The sequence below is a fragment of the Geotrypetes seraphini genome, chromosome 1 (assembly GCF_902459505.1).
Source record: "Geotrypetes seraphini chromosome 1, aGeoSer1.1, whole genome shotgun sequence".
Taxonomy (NCBI): Eukaryota; Metazoa; Chordata; class Amphibia; order Gymnophiona; family Dermophiidae; genus Geotrypetes; species Geotrypetes seraphini.
The window spans coordinates 510,634,178-510,649,433 of NC_047084.1; the positions used below are offsets into that span (position 1 = coordinate 510,634,178).

The 15,256-nt window shown below is 40.2% G+C and overlaps 1 protein-coding gene across 1 annotated transcript in view; it reads right to left on the reverse strand.

The window, feature by feature from the left end:
- The window catches only part of CNTNAP4 (contactin associated protein family member 4), a 503,646-nt gene that overhangs the window by 56,575 nt on the left and 431,815 nt on the right, over positions 1-15,256 (reverse strand). Inside the window, exons 16-17 of the mRNA XM_033962929.1 lie at positions 11,011-11,181; positions 6,164-6,382 (exon numbers count right to left, since the gene is read on the reverse strand). Of these exons, the coding sequence (XP_033818820.1) occupies positions 6,164-6,382; positions 11,011-11,181 (390 nt within the window). The remainder of the gene's footprint in view (positions 1-6,163; positions 6,383-11,010; positions 11,182-15,256) is intronic.

Genomic DNA, 15,256 nt, shown 5'->3' on the forward strand with positions numbered 1-15,256 from the left:
GACCAGTGCTCCCTCTAAGCGGGCGGGTGGTGTGAGCAAAATTTTTTCCCCGTGCGCTAAAAATATCGGGCGCCAGCACCAACTCGCCCGATTCTCCTCTCGCCGCGGCCTGCCATCTCCGTACGCCGTGCGCTGTGACGTGACATTGTGCGCTGCGAGGCAATATTTTGTGCGCCAGCGCACGCCAGCGCAGCTTAGAGGGAACACTGGATGACACCATTCTTTTTCCCTAATGCTGGTGAAAATATAGGAGGATAAGCCCACAAAGGGGCTATTTTAACAGATTCTGTGGCTGAAAGGTGTGTCTCTTGATAGAATACAATGTCTGGTTGAAATTGTTCAGTATAATTCAAAATTTGGTGTCTTTTGACAGGGTTATTAAAATCCTTTACATTCAGTGAGAAGCATGTGAGAGACATAGGTATAACAGATTAAAGATTCTCAAAGATATTGTAACATCTATTAGCTTATAAAAATCACAACAGATTCTCGCTTCTAATGAGGCTAACTTAGCAATATAAAAGATAAAGCATTTAAGAACCAACAAAAATAATACAAGCACCTGCAAGAAAAATCAAAACTTTTTTATACTCCCTTTTAATGCGGTTTTTAGTGCTGGCCATGATGGTAACAGCTGAATTCTATGAGCATTGGAGCAGTTACTGCCATGGCTGGCACTAAAAAACTACGCTATGGTTTTGTAAAATGAGGGATTGTTTATTTATTCAATTTTCTATACCATTCTCCTAGGGAAGCTCAGAATGGTTTACATGAATCAATTCAGGTATTCAAACATTTTCCCCTGTCTGTTCTGGTGGGCTCACAAACTATTTAATGTACCCTGGGGCATTGGGGGACCCACAACCTCAGGGTAGCCGAGGCAGCAGCTCTAACCAAGTTGCCACAATCTCAGACATAGTTTAGTAGGAGATAGCATGGCAAAAAATGTCTGACAGGGATAGAATGGTAAAACATAATATGACAAACATTGTAGGGTGAGAAATAGTATGGTGAGCCTAGTATTACAAAACATGGATAACATAGAATGACATGACTTGGCAAAATTGGAAAGGTAAGCATGCATGATATAAATGTAAATAAGAGAATATAATATGGAAATGAAGCTTTAATTTTTGTATGGTAAATACCCCAATATATTGTCTTCACATACTGTTTATAATGGATATATTAATGCTAGAAAATAAAGGTCGTCTTTAAAAGATATCTGATACATGCAGATTTCTAATGCATATTCATTGCAGGAATCCTGAAAACCTGACTATCTAAGTACACCTCCAGGAGATGATTGAGAAACACTGACCTAGATGGATGCCAGTATATACACTGCTATTTATTGGAATATCAAACAGGAGCAGGAATTTAGAAGAACACCAGATTCATCTGATGTAATATAACATTAGCTGAGCCAAGGCCACCTGGGGGGCAGATGGTGCAGGAGAACATACGAGAGATGATGTCAAGGATTGGTGAGTGTAAAAGAGAAGCTATGATAGGGTTAATAAACAGAGTTTGTAAGAAATAATAGAATTGAGGAGGTGGTTGGATATTTGTGACAGGTTGGAGGGAGTCTCTGAAGAAAGGGGAAGAGTAGATAAGATAAGCAGCTGAAATGTAGACCATGGTTTTCTGGGCCTACATTTCAGTTGCCTATCTTGACCGAATAGGTGCGATTCTGTAATTGGTGCCCTCAAATAATTGACAGGCATTCGGCGGACGCTTTTAAGACAGTTGCTTACTTGGGCACCAGTTACAGAATCCAGCCCTTAACAAGTATATTGAAGTATATTAAACATTTGAATATTATATTTTTAAAATTTACTTTTCATTGTGATGTTGATATTGCTTGTTAGAAAGAACACCATTACAGTTGAAACACAGTATTATTTTCCTGTAACATAGCTTTTAATTCTAGATTAGAACAATCATGAATACTTTCAACTGTAAATATCTCTCTGGCAAGACAATATACTCTAGAAACAGTCCCCTTGATTATACTTTATTCTTTTTCAATGCTTCCTTGATTGGACTATGCATTCTGTTGTTGACTTTCTCTCTGAAACTGAATGAACTACGTAATCAGTAAGGAGAGAGACAAAAACTAGAAACTAAAGACTTGATTCACCCAATTTCAGATTGTAAAGGAAGCTGTGATGAATAGTTGCTCAGGGAGCTCAGAAAGCCAAAAAAAAAAAAAAAGCTACACTAGTCACAGCTGGAGCAGAGACCTTATAGGAGACTGAAGTTGTAGACTGAATGTAATGAAGCAATGCAAATCCATCTTACCTGAAGAATGCACTAGATGCCCAATTTCCCTATATATGAGCATGATTATTCCTTTTCAGATGCACAAATTTGTTTGGATGATACCAATTCTGTACATAAAATGACAGGGATATCAGATTGGGCATGTTCAGGCAATGTAGAAGGTTAGAATCTAAAAGCATGTTGACATACTTCTATTGCAGTAACATGTACAATGATACAGGCAAAGTTTATTAAAATAATTGCGGTTAAAAACAAGACTTTAAAATTAAACCATGGGACCCAACACGGTTCGTGTTTCGGTACACGCCTTCTTCAGGGGTCCTAGGTTGGAAACGAGTCAAATTGAACAGCAAAAAGCATGCTGAAGCCTGTGTGAAGACGAACGTCGAAGAGCAGTTTTTACATGGGCTGATAGATTTCACGGTTCGTCTTCACACAGGCTTTTTGTGGTTCAATTTGACTCCTTTCCAACCTAGGACTCCTGAAGAAGGCGTGTACCGAAACACGGATCATGTTGGATCCCGTGGTTTAATTTTAAGGTGTTGTTTTTAACTGCAATTATTTTAATAAACTTTGCCTGTATCATTGTACATGTTACTGCAGTTTCCTTGCTTTGTTTTGTCTTCGACCCTTTTACTGCAGATTTTGTTGGTTCTTCCTTTTTTTTGCTTGTGTGACATACTTCTATTACCAGACTGGATCATTTACATACTATTTGAAAAAAAAAAATTGCCATGGCTCCATAGCAATAAATAGGGAAAATTGTAGTTCTCCTACAGATAGTATTCCCTGCCCCTCCCCCAACCACATAATTCTAATCAGAAACATACTATTAATAGTATAGGATGCAGTGGATATATTGAATGGGAGCCATCCAGGTTAAACTGGGTGGCTGTTAACATTGGCAAATACAAAGCCGCTAAAAGAAGATGTGGATGTTGAGAAAAGGTGAGGTGGCAGTTGGGGGAGAGGTTAGGACTGAAGGAATTAAGTTCAGGTTATATAGGAATAGCAAAGAAAGTTTTGGTTGGGTAGATGATAACAAAGGCAAGTGGATTTTTGATTGGTGGGCAAGTTGAGTCCTAATTGGTTCTAGGTGGAGGGAGGAAGAAAGAGAGGAAAATTAGTAGGCTAGGGGATAAGTTGTTTTGTAGTAGACTTGTTTGGGAAAGAGAAGTGGGGCCAGTAAAGAAAATTTCCTTCCCATCCACCCCTGAGGTTGTTCTTTTCTGTCTTGGTATTTTGGGTGGGGTATAGGAATGGGGGTTCACAATTTGGGAGAGATTCAGGAATGGGTGGGTAAGTTGCAGCATTGAGATGAGCATTATAAATTGGGGGAATATGTGATTAATTGAAAAATATTTGCTTAAGGGCAGCACCACCACAAATTATGGTGTGATTTGATGACCCCGTAAGTCATAAGGGGGTCATGAGGGAAAACGTCATTCAAACATTGGACTAGTTTTGACACCGAATAGCTCCAGTGAGTTAATCTGCTGACCTAGGAAACAATGGGATTAGTGTAAATTATTAAGTTGTGTTTTAATGATTTTGAAGATTTGAATTTTAAAGTTAATTGTAATTAAATAAAGCTGTGGCCACATAACTTGCAATTAATAATAGTATTTAGTGGAATTATTTGGTCTGAGTGGGGAAATGGGAGGTATGCATAGAAGAGTAGCTGAGGTATGAGTTGCAATGTTAAAAATCCAAACAATAATTGTTACAACCTAGGGGATTTAAATATGGTATATATGACATTTCCCATTGAAAATCCAAGCTTTAAAAATATTATCTTTGCTTATATTATCATTATGAGAGGTTATTAGCGGAGGAATTAGGGGACTCCCAAAACTTTTAGGAGATTTGGGGACCATTGGAGCTTATATTAAAGATCTCTAAAAGGTTTTACATGTTCCTGTCTGCTTTGAAATTCCAATCTCATATCCTGACTAGGGGATAAGGAGTGGGAGTTGGGGTGGGAGAGTAAGAAGGGAGGGGGAGGTGTTTTTACACGTGGAGGGGCATAATCGAAAGGGACGTCTAAGTCCGTTTACGTCCATCTCGCAAGTCGTCCAAAGTAAAAAAACAGCTTAAGACACATTTTCAAAAGATACGTCCAACTTTTTTTTTGTTTCAAAAATCGTCTAATTATACATCCTGCCTATCTGATCGTCCAAGCCACTAAATCGTCTATCTTTATACCACATTTTCGTCCAACTTTCCATTCAAGTCCAAAATGCCTAGAACAAGCCCTGTTGGACGTGGGAGTGGTCTGCAAAATGATGGACTGCACACCCACACATGCCACCTAAATAAATGGGGTACCTTACAGGGCATTGCTGTGAACTTCACAAAAAGGGTGGCATGTCTTCTCCTCACTACAGCTCCCTTATAGATTATGGTGAGCCCCCCAAACCACCTCTAGAATCCCCTAGACCCACTTATCTACCACCCCAATAGCCTTATGGCTGCAGGAGCTACTTATATGCCAGTGTATAGGGGAGTGCACATGTTTAAGTATCAATGCAGTGATTACAGGGGCTTATGGGCATGGGTCCTCCTCTCCTAACCCACCCCCAGATGACTTAAGCTGCCTCTGGGCTGGACGACTAGGCTTTCCTATGCCAGGCGGCCAGGTGATGATGGTCTGGAGGCTGAATTTTAAAGTTATGATTAAAATTTTTATGGGGGTGGAGGGGGTTGGTGATCACTGGGGTAGTGTGTAGGGGTCAGTTTTATGTGTTTGAAGTGCTTATCTGGTGACTTTAGGGGTTTTTTTGTGACGTCTTAGTCTAAGTCACAACGTCCAAGTTCCGTCTAGGCTCTGTTGTAAAACTTTCGGTTATATATGCTGTATGACTAAGTTTAAGCTGGACCACTTTCCGCCCAACTCCCACCCTCGACACAGCTCCCGAAACGCCCTGTTTAGCTTTGGTCGTTCAGCGGCACTATGAAGGCCTAGGTCATTTAGAAATGTCCATAACCCGTTTTTAGTATCGGCTCTTGGATGTTTTTGAGAAATGTTCATCCAAGTGCCAACTTAGGCCGATTTTTGGACGTTTTTCTCTTTCGATTATGAGCCCCTTAGGGTTTGTGGTTAGAGTATAAGTGCTTCTATGTATTTCATTGTAACATAATTTATTGCACTGTCTGTGTGTTGTTTATAAAATAAAAATGTTAAATGGGGGGCAAAAATTATCTTTTGGTGGACCAAATCTTTTAATGATGAGACTCATCTTTCACCATAACCTATCATCAGTCCTTTTATATCTCAGAAATGTCTTCCAATAGCTTTAATTCATAATTGCTTTAACTATTCTTTTACTGATTCTTTTTAAAAGAAACATCTTTTAAACGATCAGAAAACCAACTGTCAAAATGAATTATGTTTTGTTATTCCTGCATCAGAGAAGTGGGTCGACTTAAAGAACACTAACAGTGTCTTCTTCATCAGTTCCCTATGAGAATGGTTATATCATTTATGAATTAAAGACATCTTAGAAATAGAAAAAGATCTGATGATGAGTTATGGTAAAAGATGAGTCTAAGAGGCAAATTCATCTATGTGTGCTAGTTTTAAGACAGGTTATTTTACCACAAGTCGTTCTATTTTAGCTCACGGTCCCATTTTATCCAATGAGACCTTGTACTAAAATAACCTGTCTTAAAACTAGCACACATTGATGAATTTGCCCCTTAGACTCATCTCTTACCATAACTCATCAGATCTTTTTTTTATTTCTATGAGCTTCAGAGCATTTACCTTACTGGCCCGCGGTAGAAACCTCTACTGCTGCTTTGTACAAGCCAGTGTATGTTTAGACCGATACAAAATGAGGCAGATCCTTACATGCATTTGACCCAAAACACTTGCCTACAAAGAGTTGACTGTTGAGCTGCAAACGAATGTGCCCATCGGATGGAGCTATACGAGTCCTCTCTGGAAGCTGATCCACTTGAAGTGATGCTTCCTTGATATTCCTTTCAGCTTTCACAAAATGCCACTGATTGTCATTTAAATTATTAGGTGACTGCACCAGAATCTCAGTGGGTCCATTCCCCACATCAAATGAAAATACCACTTCTCTTGGAGCTGAAAATGATAGAGAAAGAAAGAAATTGGCACAAATTTATTCAGGCTTAAGACCAGAAATGTCACTAGCAATCTTATGTGCTAATTTGTACCCCCATAGACAGTTAATAATATTTTAAAAAAGTCTTATTAAAATCAAGTGTAGAAAAAAAAAAGATCTCATAAAGGTCAATTGTAATTAGCATTTCATTTATATCAATGATAAGATTTGTTTTCTGAGAGAGACTGATTTCAATGAGCCCATTCTTGAAGAACATTTGTCCATTAGTAGGTAAGGGAAGATGGATAAAGTTTTTCCAGAAAATTCAAAATATTTAGTAGAAACAACCATTATCAACCAATGTGTGTATGAATTAATATCAATTGATTTTTTCTTTTTTTATCATTTTTGCAGTTTTACAACCAAACCCCCCTTTTACATAACCGCACAAGAGGTTTTTAGTGCCAGCTGGCATGCTGAATGCTTTGCAGTAGCAGCTCATCAACAGATGTCTTTCAGGGGTGGGGGTTGTTATCTCAGTTCTGTGTGTATTTGCTCTTTCCTGTTTATCTCAATTTCTCTATGCTACTATAGCTTGTCCAATTTCAACCAGGTTAATTTCTGCAATACCTTGCACAAGATATGATCCTTTGCATGTACACAGGTAACAGATGGGGCACCCAGATGCCTCACTTTTCACCTTCTATTTTTTTAGACCCAAAAATGTCAACCTCCTCAATTATATAACATCATGCCTAATTTCTGGAAGTGCCCCCAACCTGCCCATGCCCCTACCATGGCCATGTCCCCTTTTGAGCTGCATGCAATAAAATTTAGAAATAGATGCTATAGAATAGTGATTAGACCAGATGCAAACACAAATCCAAACTGATGCCAATTAACTCCAATTACTCTGTTGATACCTCATTAATTCATTAATTTGTGTGCATATCTGTCCTGCATGCCCACATGTGTTCTTCTGTGAAGACGATTCAGGAAGATGGCTCAATCTCATTGTCACCCAACTCTCATCTCATTATATTGAAAAAATAAAAAGTCTCCCTAACAATCCAAAAGAGAAGGGAAGATGGGAAAGCCAGTCTCCTCACATCCCATCACCCTGTAAACTACCCAAAACTGTCCCTATGCTCTAACCTCCCCTCTCATACCTCCATCCTGCTATTGAATATATAGGCTACATTCAACATCAACATCTTTCCTCCATACATCATCACTAACTTGTATTACTTGATAAAGCATTCCATACACTCATAGGCAGCAGAAACGCTGTTTAGTTTTGGGAAGCTCAGGAACTTCGCCCTAGCCCCAGCAGAACTCTGCGGCATGGCCCGTCACCAGCTCCCGATTCCACCCTCTATCTCCTCCCACTTTGTACTCTAAATCTTTGGGCAACTGCCACGCAGTGTCAATGAGCAGGCGTGCCCCCAGAAGTAGAATGAAGGTTTCCGGGGCAGGCCTGCTCATTGACGCTGTGCGGTAGCTGCTCCGAAGATTTTAAATGCAACAACAGGAAATGGGTGGGTGGGTGGGCACGAATCGGCAACCACCAATTTGGGGGGAGGTCTTGACCCCTGTGGCCTCCCCCATTCTGATGCCTATGGGCCAGGTTATACCAGTCCTAATCTATTGGTGCCTAACTCGGATGCCTATTGATGCCTAAATCAGCCACGGCATTTCTCTGCTCCTAATCATGCCTACTTTTCAGGCAGGTGTCATTAGGCATTGGCGAATAATGACTTAGGCATTGCAAGACACCACTCTGAGTTCTGTGCAGAACTGTTAATTGTTTAGATTTTATCAATTAACTTCAAAGGTATCATAGCACCTATCAATGTCTAACATAGGTGCTCTTTATAGAATCTGGCCTTAAGTGCTATTCTATACAGGTTGCTTAGAAATGATGCTTAGCAGATATCTTAATGGACTAACAAAGGGCAGAGTGAAAGTAAGATGGCGGCCTGATGCTTCCCCGAAGATACCCAAAACAAGAAAAATCCAACGTGGTCTGAAGTGAAACAAACAGCAGGCAGAAAACAACAAACAAACTGCAGATGATGTACAAGATGCAGGCGTTGTTTATGATTTTGAGACTAAGATAAAATCTCTCGGAAGCACTTGGACTAAGGACAGTGCTAGTTTGCACTTTAAACAAGAAATAATGGAAAATTCTATCAGGAGATGTAATCTCCGGATTATTAATGTAACCATGGGTTACAAAATAAATTTGAAATATGTTATAGTTTACCCAGGACAGAAGACCTGATAGAAGTTTTTTTCTCTAATATTTTAAAGTGAAAAGTTTTTTTGTTGTTAGCCAGTAAAATTAATGCTGTATTTGCCTGACTGGCAGTAAGAATTCTAGAATGCTGAGGTCTGCATCAGGTCTGTTGATCTCATGTAGAAGTAGCAGTATTGGTGGGGATTCTAAAACTGCCAGAGTGAGAGCAGTTGGGGAGTGATCAGTTTGGAAGACAGGTTGGTTTGGGGTTGCTTGAGAATAGTTTAAGATACATATAGTTTAAGAGATATATGAGTGAAATTCTTAAAGTCCCTAAGACCTCATACCCACCTCTATCAAAGATATATTACCTTCCTACAAAACCTACAACTCAAAATCCTGACCAGCAGAATGTTTCTGCTGATAGTTTGGATTTGACAAATTTTCTTGAGAGGTCGGATTCTGAGGCTCAAGTGTCAGCTACATTGATTGTGCAGTTGGCTATTGACTCTGATAGAGAATGGATACTTAAGATGTTTTTCAAGCACAAGGATATACTTTTCCTGACGAACACCATAAGAATGTATCCAGATGTTTCTCGATCCACCCAGAAGAGAAGGAAGCAATTCCTTATATTGAGACCCCGGGCAATCCAGTTGGGGGCGACTTTTGTTTTAAGATACCCCTGCAAGTGTGTTATAATTTACAAGAATGATAGATATGTTTTCTATGAACCGCAACAGCTGTTTAAATTTGTTTCAGCCAGAAAGCAATTAACTTCTATGACATGAATTTTGTTGTTTCTAAGATAGCTCAAGGATATTTGCTACTTGTTTAGAGCAGTCAGGCCTACATCTTTTGTTTCCTATTATTTGATTTCCTTTGTTTAATTTCATTTATATTTAAGCTACGTCCTCAATTATAGTGGACTAACTATATCTTGTATTGTGGGCATTAACTTTAAAGAATTCTGGTATTCTATTTCATTTATACAATATTTTTTCCTTTTTGACTTGTTATGATGTCAAATTTTAAATACAAATAAAGAAATAAAGAATAAAGCAGATATCTTAATGGTAATTAACTCTGGGTGCCATTTACTGAATCTGTCCCTTAATGCTGCCTTTTTAGTCTTGGGATTTTGAGGCCAACTTGCGGTATCACTATTGGCTTTTGATCTATAGCATTAATTAGCACCACAGGCTGTGGAGGTAACATATATCCACAGGATATCTGTTATTATGTTCTTATGACTGGATTACCATTGCCTAGTTGCATTACCAAGGAGCCGTTAGGGTGGTTAAGGGTATGGTAGGCTGAAAATGAGATACAGGAGCTGGTGATGGGGAAAGATGGTCAATTTGCTGTTTTTGCTATTGCTGTTATTGGTGAACAAAGCTATGGCCATGGTAAGCCTTCACTTGTGGCTGATTTCAGTTTTTGTCAATAGGCATAGTGGATACAGATGTTGATGTTTATATTAGGAAAAAAAGAATAAAATATAAATCAACAATGCTCACTCAATCAGAAAAAGGCTCAGATTTCTTTTATTAACTTGCAGTGTTATCTTCTATTTTTAGATTCAAGTTTTTCTGAGCATTGGGTCCAATGATATGTAGGGACATGGATTCAATCTGAGTTCTCATAACGGAAAGTATCTTGCTGAAAAAAAAGAAATGCTGCTGGAATATGCTTCTGAATTTGGAGTAGAACATTTTTTGAACTGCCATTTTCAAATATAACAATTCTGAAAGTATGAGAAATTATATTTAATGACTTTTTTTTTAATCTACAATGTTTTGGTTATCCACTTTGGTAACTTTGATGTGAAGATTGGGTTTTTTTCATATGGTATGCTAATACAGAGAAGCTTGATCATGTGTTTCTTCTTGTTGTTTGACAGTTTTATAGTTTTGAATAAGGGATGGTAATGTTTTGCTTTTTTTTTTTTTTTTAGACACTGGAAAAAATAGACAACTAGTTAGGACTCCCCACACCCTTTCCATTTCCCTGTCTCCTGCCTTGTCCCATCAGATTCAGAATAGAACATTGTTACATCAGAACTGGTGGATCAAAAGAAAAAAAAAAAGAACTGGTGGATCATATATGTTCACAGTCATCTGAAAGCCTAGTTTAAAAGATTTGGGGTTTTTATTTTAAATAACTGTGCTTATATTTAGGGCTCCTTTTACTAAGCTGCGATAGCGTTTTTAGCCCGCGCTTAGCGTGCGCAGAATTGCCGCGTGCACTAGATGCTAACGCCAGCATTGTGCAGACGTTAGTTCTAGTCGCATAGCGCGGGTTTAGCGCGCGCTAAAAACGCTATCTCAGCTTAGCAAAAGGAGCCCTTAGTTTCAGCGTGAAAGTGCACCTAAAATCATATAACGTTTCTGTGCACAAAAGACTTACACTGCAGCTCAATACGTATAAAGTCTTTAATCCCAAGCTTTTCCAAAAACACACCAGAAGAAGTTGTTGTTTTAAAAAAAAATGACAGATCTACGCTCAGTTCTCCATGGAAGGTAGGGAAATGAAGATATGATGTCTCTGTGTTGAAGGAGGCTGCATTCCAAAAGCTCTCTGGATGAAGAAAAACAGAAAACATATAGAGAAGCGGTACAAAGATTCTTATAAATTATCACTTTTAAAAATTAGGACAACAGGTATGGTTTCTATACATAGGAGTTCTTTTTTTTACAGCTTAGCATGTATTAATGGAATTAGTGCGTGGTGAGTACTAAGAAGCCCATTGTATAATTATAGGCTTCTTAGCATTTAGGCCCGGATTCTATAGATGGCGCCATCAGTGGCAGCCACCTTAAAAATAGCCACCGATTGCATGCCAATCTTGTGTCAGCACCGTTTATAGAATTACAACTTTAAGAAATGTAGGCGGTGGAAATGTAGGCCAGGGTTTTCAAGGCTTTCACATGAATCACTTTACAATTCCTAATGCACTTCCAATGTTAGCCACACCTATAGTGGCATTAGCTGTCATAAAGTACAGGCAGTCCCTGGGTTAAGAATGAGTTCCATTTTTTAAACCATTCTTAAGTTGAATTTGTATGTAACTTGGATCCTGTACAGTACACAGTCTATAAAAACATTAAACATTAAAGAAACAGTCTTCAAAACAAAGTATTGTAGTTTAAATAGAAAGAAAAGATAGGAGGTTTACACTTACTTTTGTTCTTCATCTGCCCCACTGTTCTCTCTCCACCACCACATCCAACATTTTCCCCTCCCATCTCTCTCTTCTCCTTGTATCTTAACCTCATGCCTCCCACCATGTCCAATATTTCTTTCTCCCTCCCTATGCCCAACAATTTACTTCTTACTTCATTTCCTCATGCACATTGTCTCTCTTTTCGTCTTACTTAGAAACCATGTGCAGGAACTGCGGCCCTGGCTTTGCAAAGAGAACCACAATGGGAGGAGGGAGTCAGCCAGACGAGATAAACACTCATGGAAGGCAAGAATTTTGAATACAGAACAGAGGGAAAAACAACGAAGGGCGCGTTGAGGCAGGGAAGGAAGAGGGTCATGTTCGGACAGGAAGGAAGGAAGAAGGGGCATGTTGACAGGGCCCCAGTTCATAAGTACGAGTTTAACGTAAGTCAGACGTTCTTAAACCGGGGACTGCTTGTACCTCCTTAGGCACGATGCAGGCATTGCTTTTTAGGCACCGAAGAGCACCTATATTTTTTTTCTGAAAACCTCTTTTAAATAGTGTTTTGCACTCAGTTTAGGTGGGAATAGGGCTCCTACTGGCACCTTAGTTAAAGTGCCGTTTTTTAAAATATGGGCCATAGTGCATAGTAATTTCCATTAACACACACTAAGCTTTAGTAAAGGACTCTACATATTTGTCTTATTCTTCTAATTTCTTACAACACATCTCTGATTTTATAAATACCTATACTCAAACTTAGATGGTAAATAATTAAATAAATGATTTTATTTTGAATGACCTGCATATTATTAGACCATCAAATAAATGTTCATGTATTCACTCCATAGTCAAGTACAAATAACATGCTGATATCCAACACTTTCTTCAAATTAATTTAAATCAGATTCTAAAATCAAAACTTTATATGCTAGATGACATTTACATTTGTACTTCAGAAGTGCTATATACAATTTGGGACAGAGTCTATAAACGATGTCTCAATTGTAGGCAGCGGTAGGCATCCTACCGCTGTCTAAGCTGTCAATCGAGAGGCAGGCTGCCTACACTGTAGGTAATTGTCACAATGCAGGGAGATGTGTTAGGACATTTAAGCTCATCCAAGGCTGGGCATGGGCATGGTGTTGTCCGGAAGTGGCCTTGGGCAAGCTTAAGCGGTCCTAGGCATCTCCTTAGGGCTGTGAAAGATGCCTGAAATGTAGGCCAGCAAAATGCTGGCCTACATTTCAAACAAATGCAGCCACTGGCCTATATTTCAAATAGATGCAGCTGCTGAGCTAATCATGGCAAGGGAATCCCCCTGCTGTGATCAGCTGAGCAGATGTGGCAGGGAAAGCCCCCCCTTGAAGTTGGCTGGGCAGGAGGGATGCCCACTCCCTCCTGCCCCCGAACCTTGACCCGTTGAAGCGACTGGGCAGGAAGGATACCTACTTCCTCATGCTGCCTCCCAGAGCTCCCAATGCCCTCCTAGACCTCCCACCCCTACCCCTATTCCCCCCGACACCCACCCCAAACCTTATATCCAAATGTCTGGCCATAGGGATGCTCACACCTTCTCACTAGCAGGTCTTGCCATGCCAAAATGTTGGGCCTCCCCTTCCTGGTATATTCTGGGACAACTGGAGTTTTAGGCAATGCCTAATGCACTAGGAAGGAGGCCTAAGACTCTGGTTGGCCCATGTTTCTAAGGCATACAAGGCAAGCATAGCCTTAGGCCCCTCCCCGGTACATCCCAGAGTGCACCAAGAAGGGGAGGCCCAGCATTTTGGAGTGGCGGGACCTGCCGGCCGGAGTGTTTGATCATCTCTCCAGCTATATTTTCAGATATAAGATATATAGGGGTTAGGGGTGCAGGGTGGGGGGCTTGAAGCCCTGGGAGGGCACCAGGGGATTCTAGTTTGAGAGGTATTAGGTGTTCTGAAAGGGGTTTGAGGGGAGTTGGTGGCAGGAGGGAGTGGGCATCCCTCCTGCCTAGCTGCTTCAATTGGGGGGGGGGGAGTTCAGGGGCAGTAAGAAGTGAGCATCTTACCTGTCTAGCCACTTCAACGGGACAGGATTCAGGAGCGGGAGGGAGTGGGTATCGCGGGGGAATTTCCCTGCTGCAGCTGCTCAGTTGATCATGGCAAGAGGATTCCCTTGCCATGATCAGCTGATGGCAAGGATTCCCTCAGTGATTCTCTAACTGGCACTTGTGACATGGGTGCTGGTAAGAGAATCAGGCTGGTTTGGCAGGGTTAGGCGTCTGTCTATTAGGATAGATATAATTCTGTATAGGATGCCAATGTGCGATTCTCAGCAGCTACTAAGCGGCTGCTGAGACCCAACATCCTATACAGACTATGCCCCTATATGTTTATCTCTGATATATTTAGGAAACTAGGATTTACAAGTATAAATCTGCTCCGCCCTCAGAATTCTATAAATGAAACTTTGAGTTGTGCCTGCAAATTGGGCATGCACTCCATTTGCAAACACAATGCAATTGAATAACAAGCCAATTAGCACTACAGTACTTAGCTTCCTAACAAGCACTTATTAGGGTTAATTGGATTTAATTTTAATGTATACATGTAAATTTAGGCATGGGATTCACACCAAAATTTGCATGCATCAGCAAAAGGGGGGTTGCAGAAATGGAAAGATCATTGGCAGATTGGGGGCATTACTCAAATTTACACCTATAATTACAGAATAAGGGCATTGGTGCCTATGTTAGGTACGAGGATTTGCAACACATTTCAGTTGGTGCAAGTGGCATGCGTAAGCTTAGGCATGGTTCCTGGACTTAAGCGCTCTTTTTAAACTGTGCCCCACTAGAGGTACCATTTTGGAGCTGGCAAAGGACTGGGCAAGAGCAACTGAGCATTGTTTCTGTCTGAAGAGCCACCTGGACCCTAGAGTACCACCCTGAAAACCCCCACCCTGAATCACCAATGAATACAGTATGGTAGTGCGGGGGTAGAATGGGGTGGGGGAGGGTCTTCAAATTTGGAGAAGCTTGGATTTTGAGTCAGGGCGGCACTAAGTTAGGGGGCTGAGTTGTGAAAGGACTCGAGTCAAGGGGGGTCCCGATCTAGTGGCCCTGGAATATCAGTATGCAGCTTGGCGGTCTGGTGCTGCTGGGCCACAGTAATAATGCTGCCTTGTGAGGTGTGAGATGTGGTTCAACAACCTGCGATACTGGGTTACCATGGGCTGCTGAATTCCTCAAAGCATCAAGGTGTGATAAAGGGCGAACCTTTACCAGACCTTGATGAATTCCCCCTTAAAATGGCTTATAATAATAAATATATATGGATTTCATTGTAAACCCTTAACTTCATTTTAAAATATATGTAAAAAATATATTTTATAGCTTTTTGAAAAGGCAAATAATCCAATAATGTACATTTTGAACTGGAATAAAATTCCAAATTTTATTAGATTAAATTATAACCTCCCTTCCCACGGAGGTAACAGCTCTGA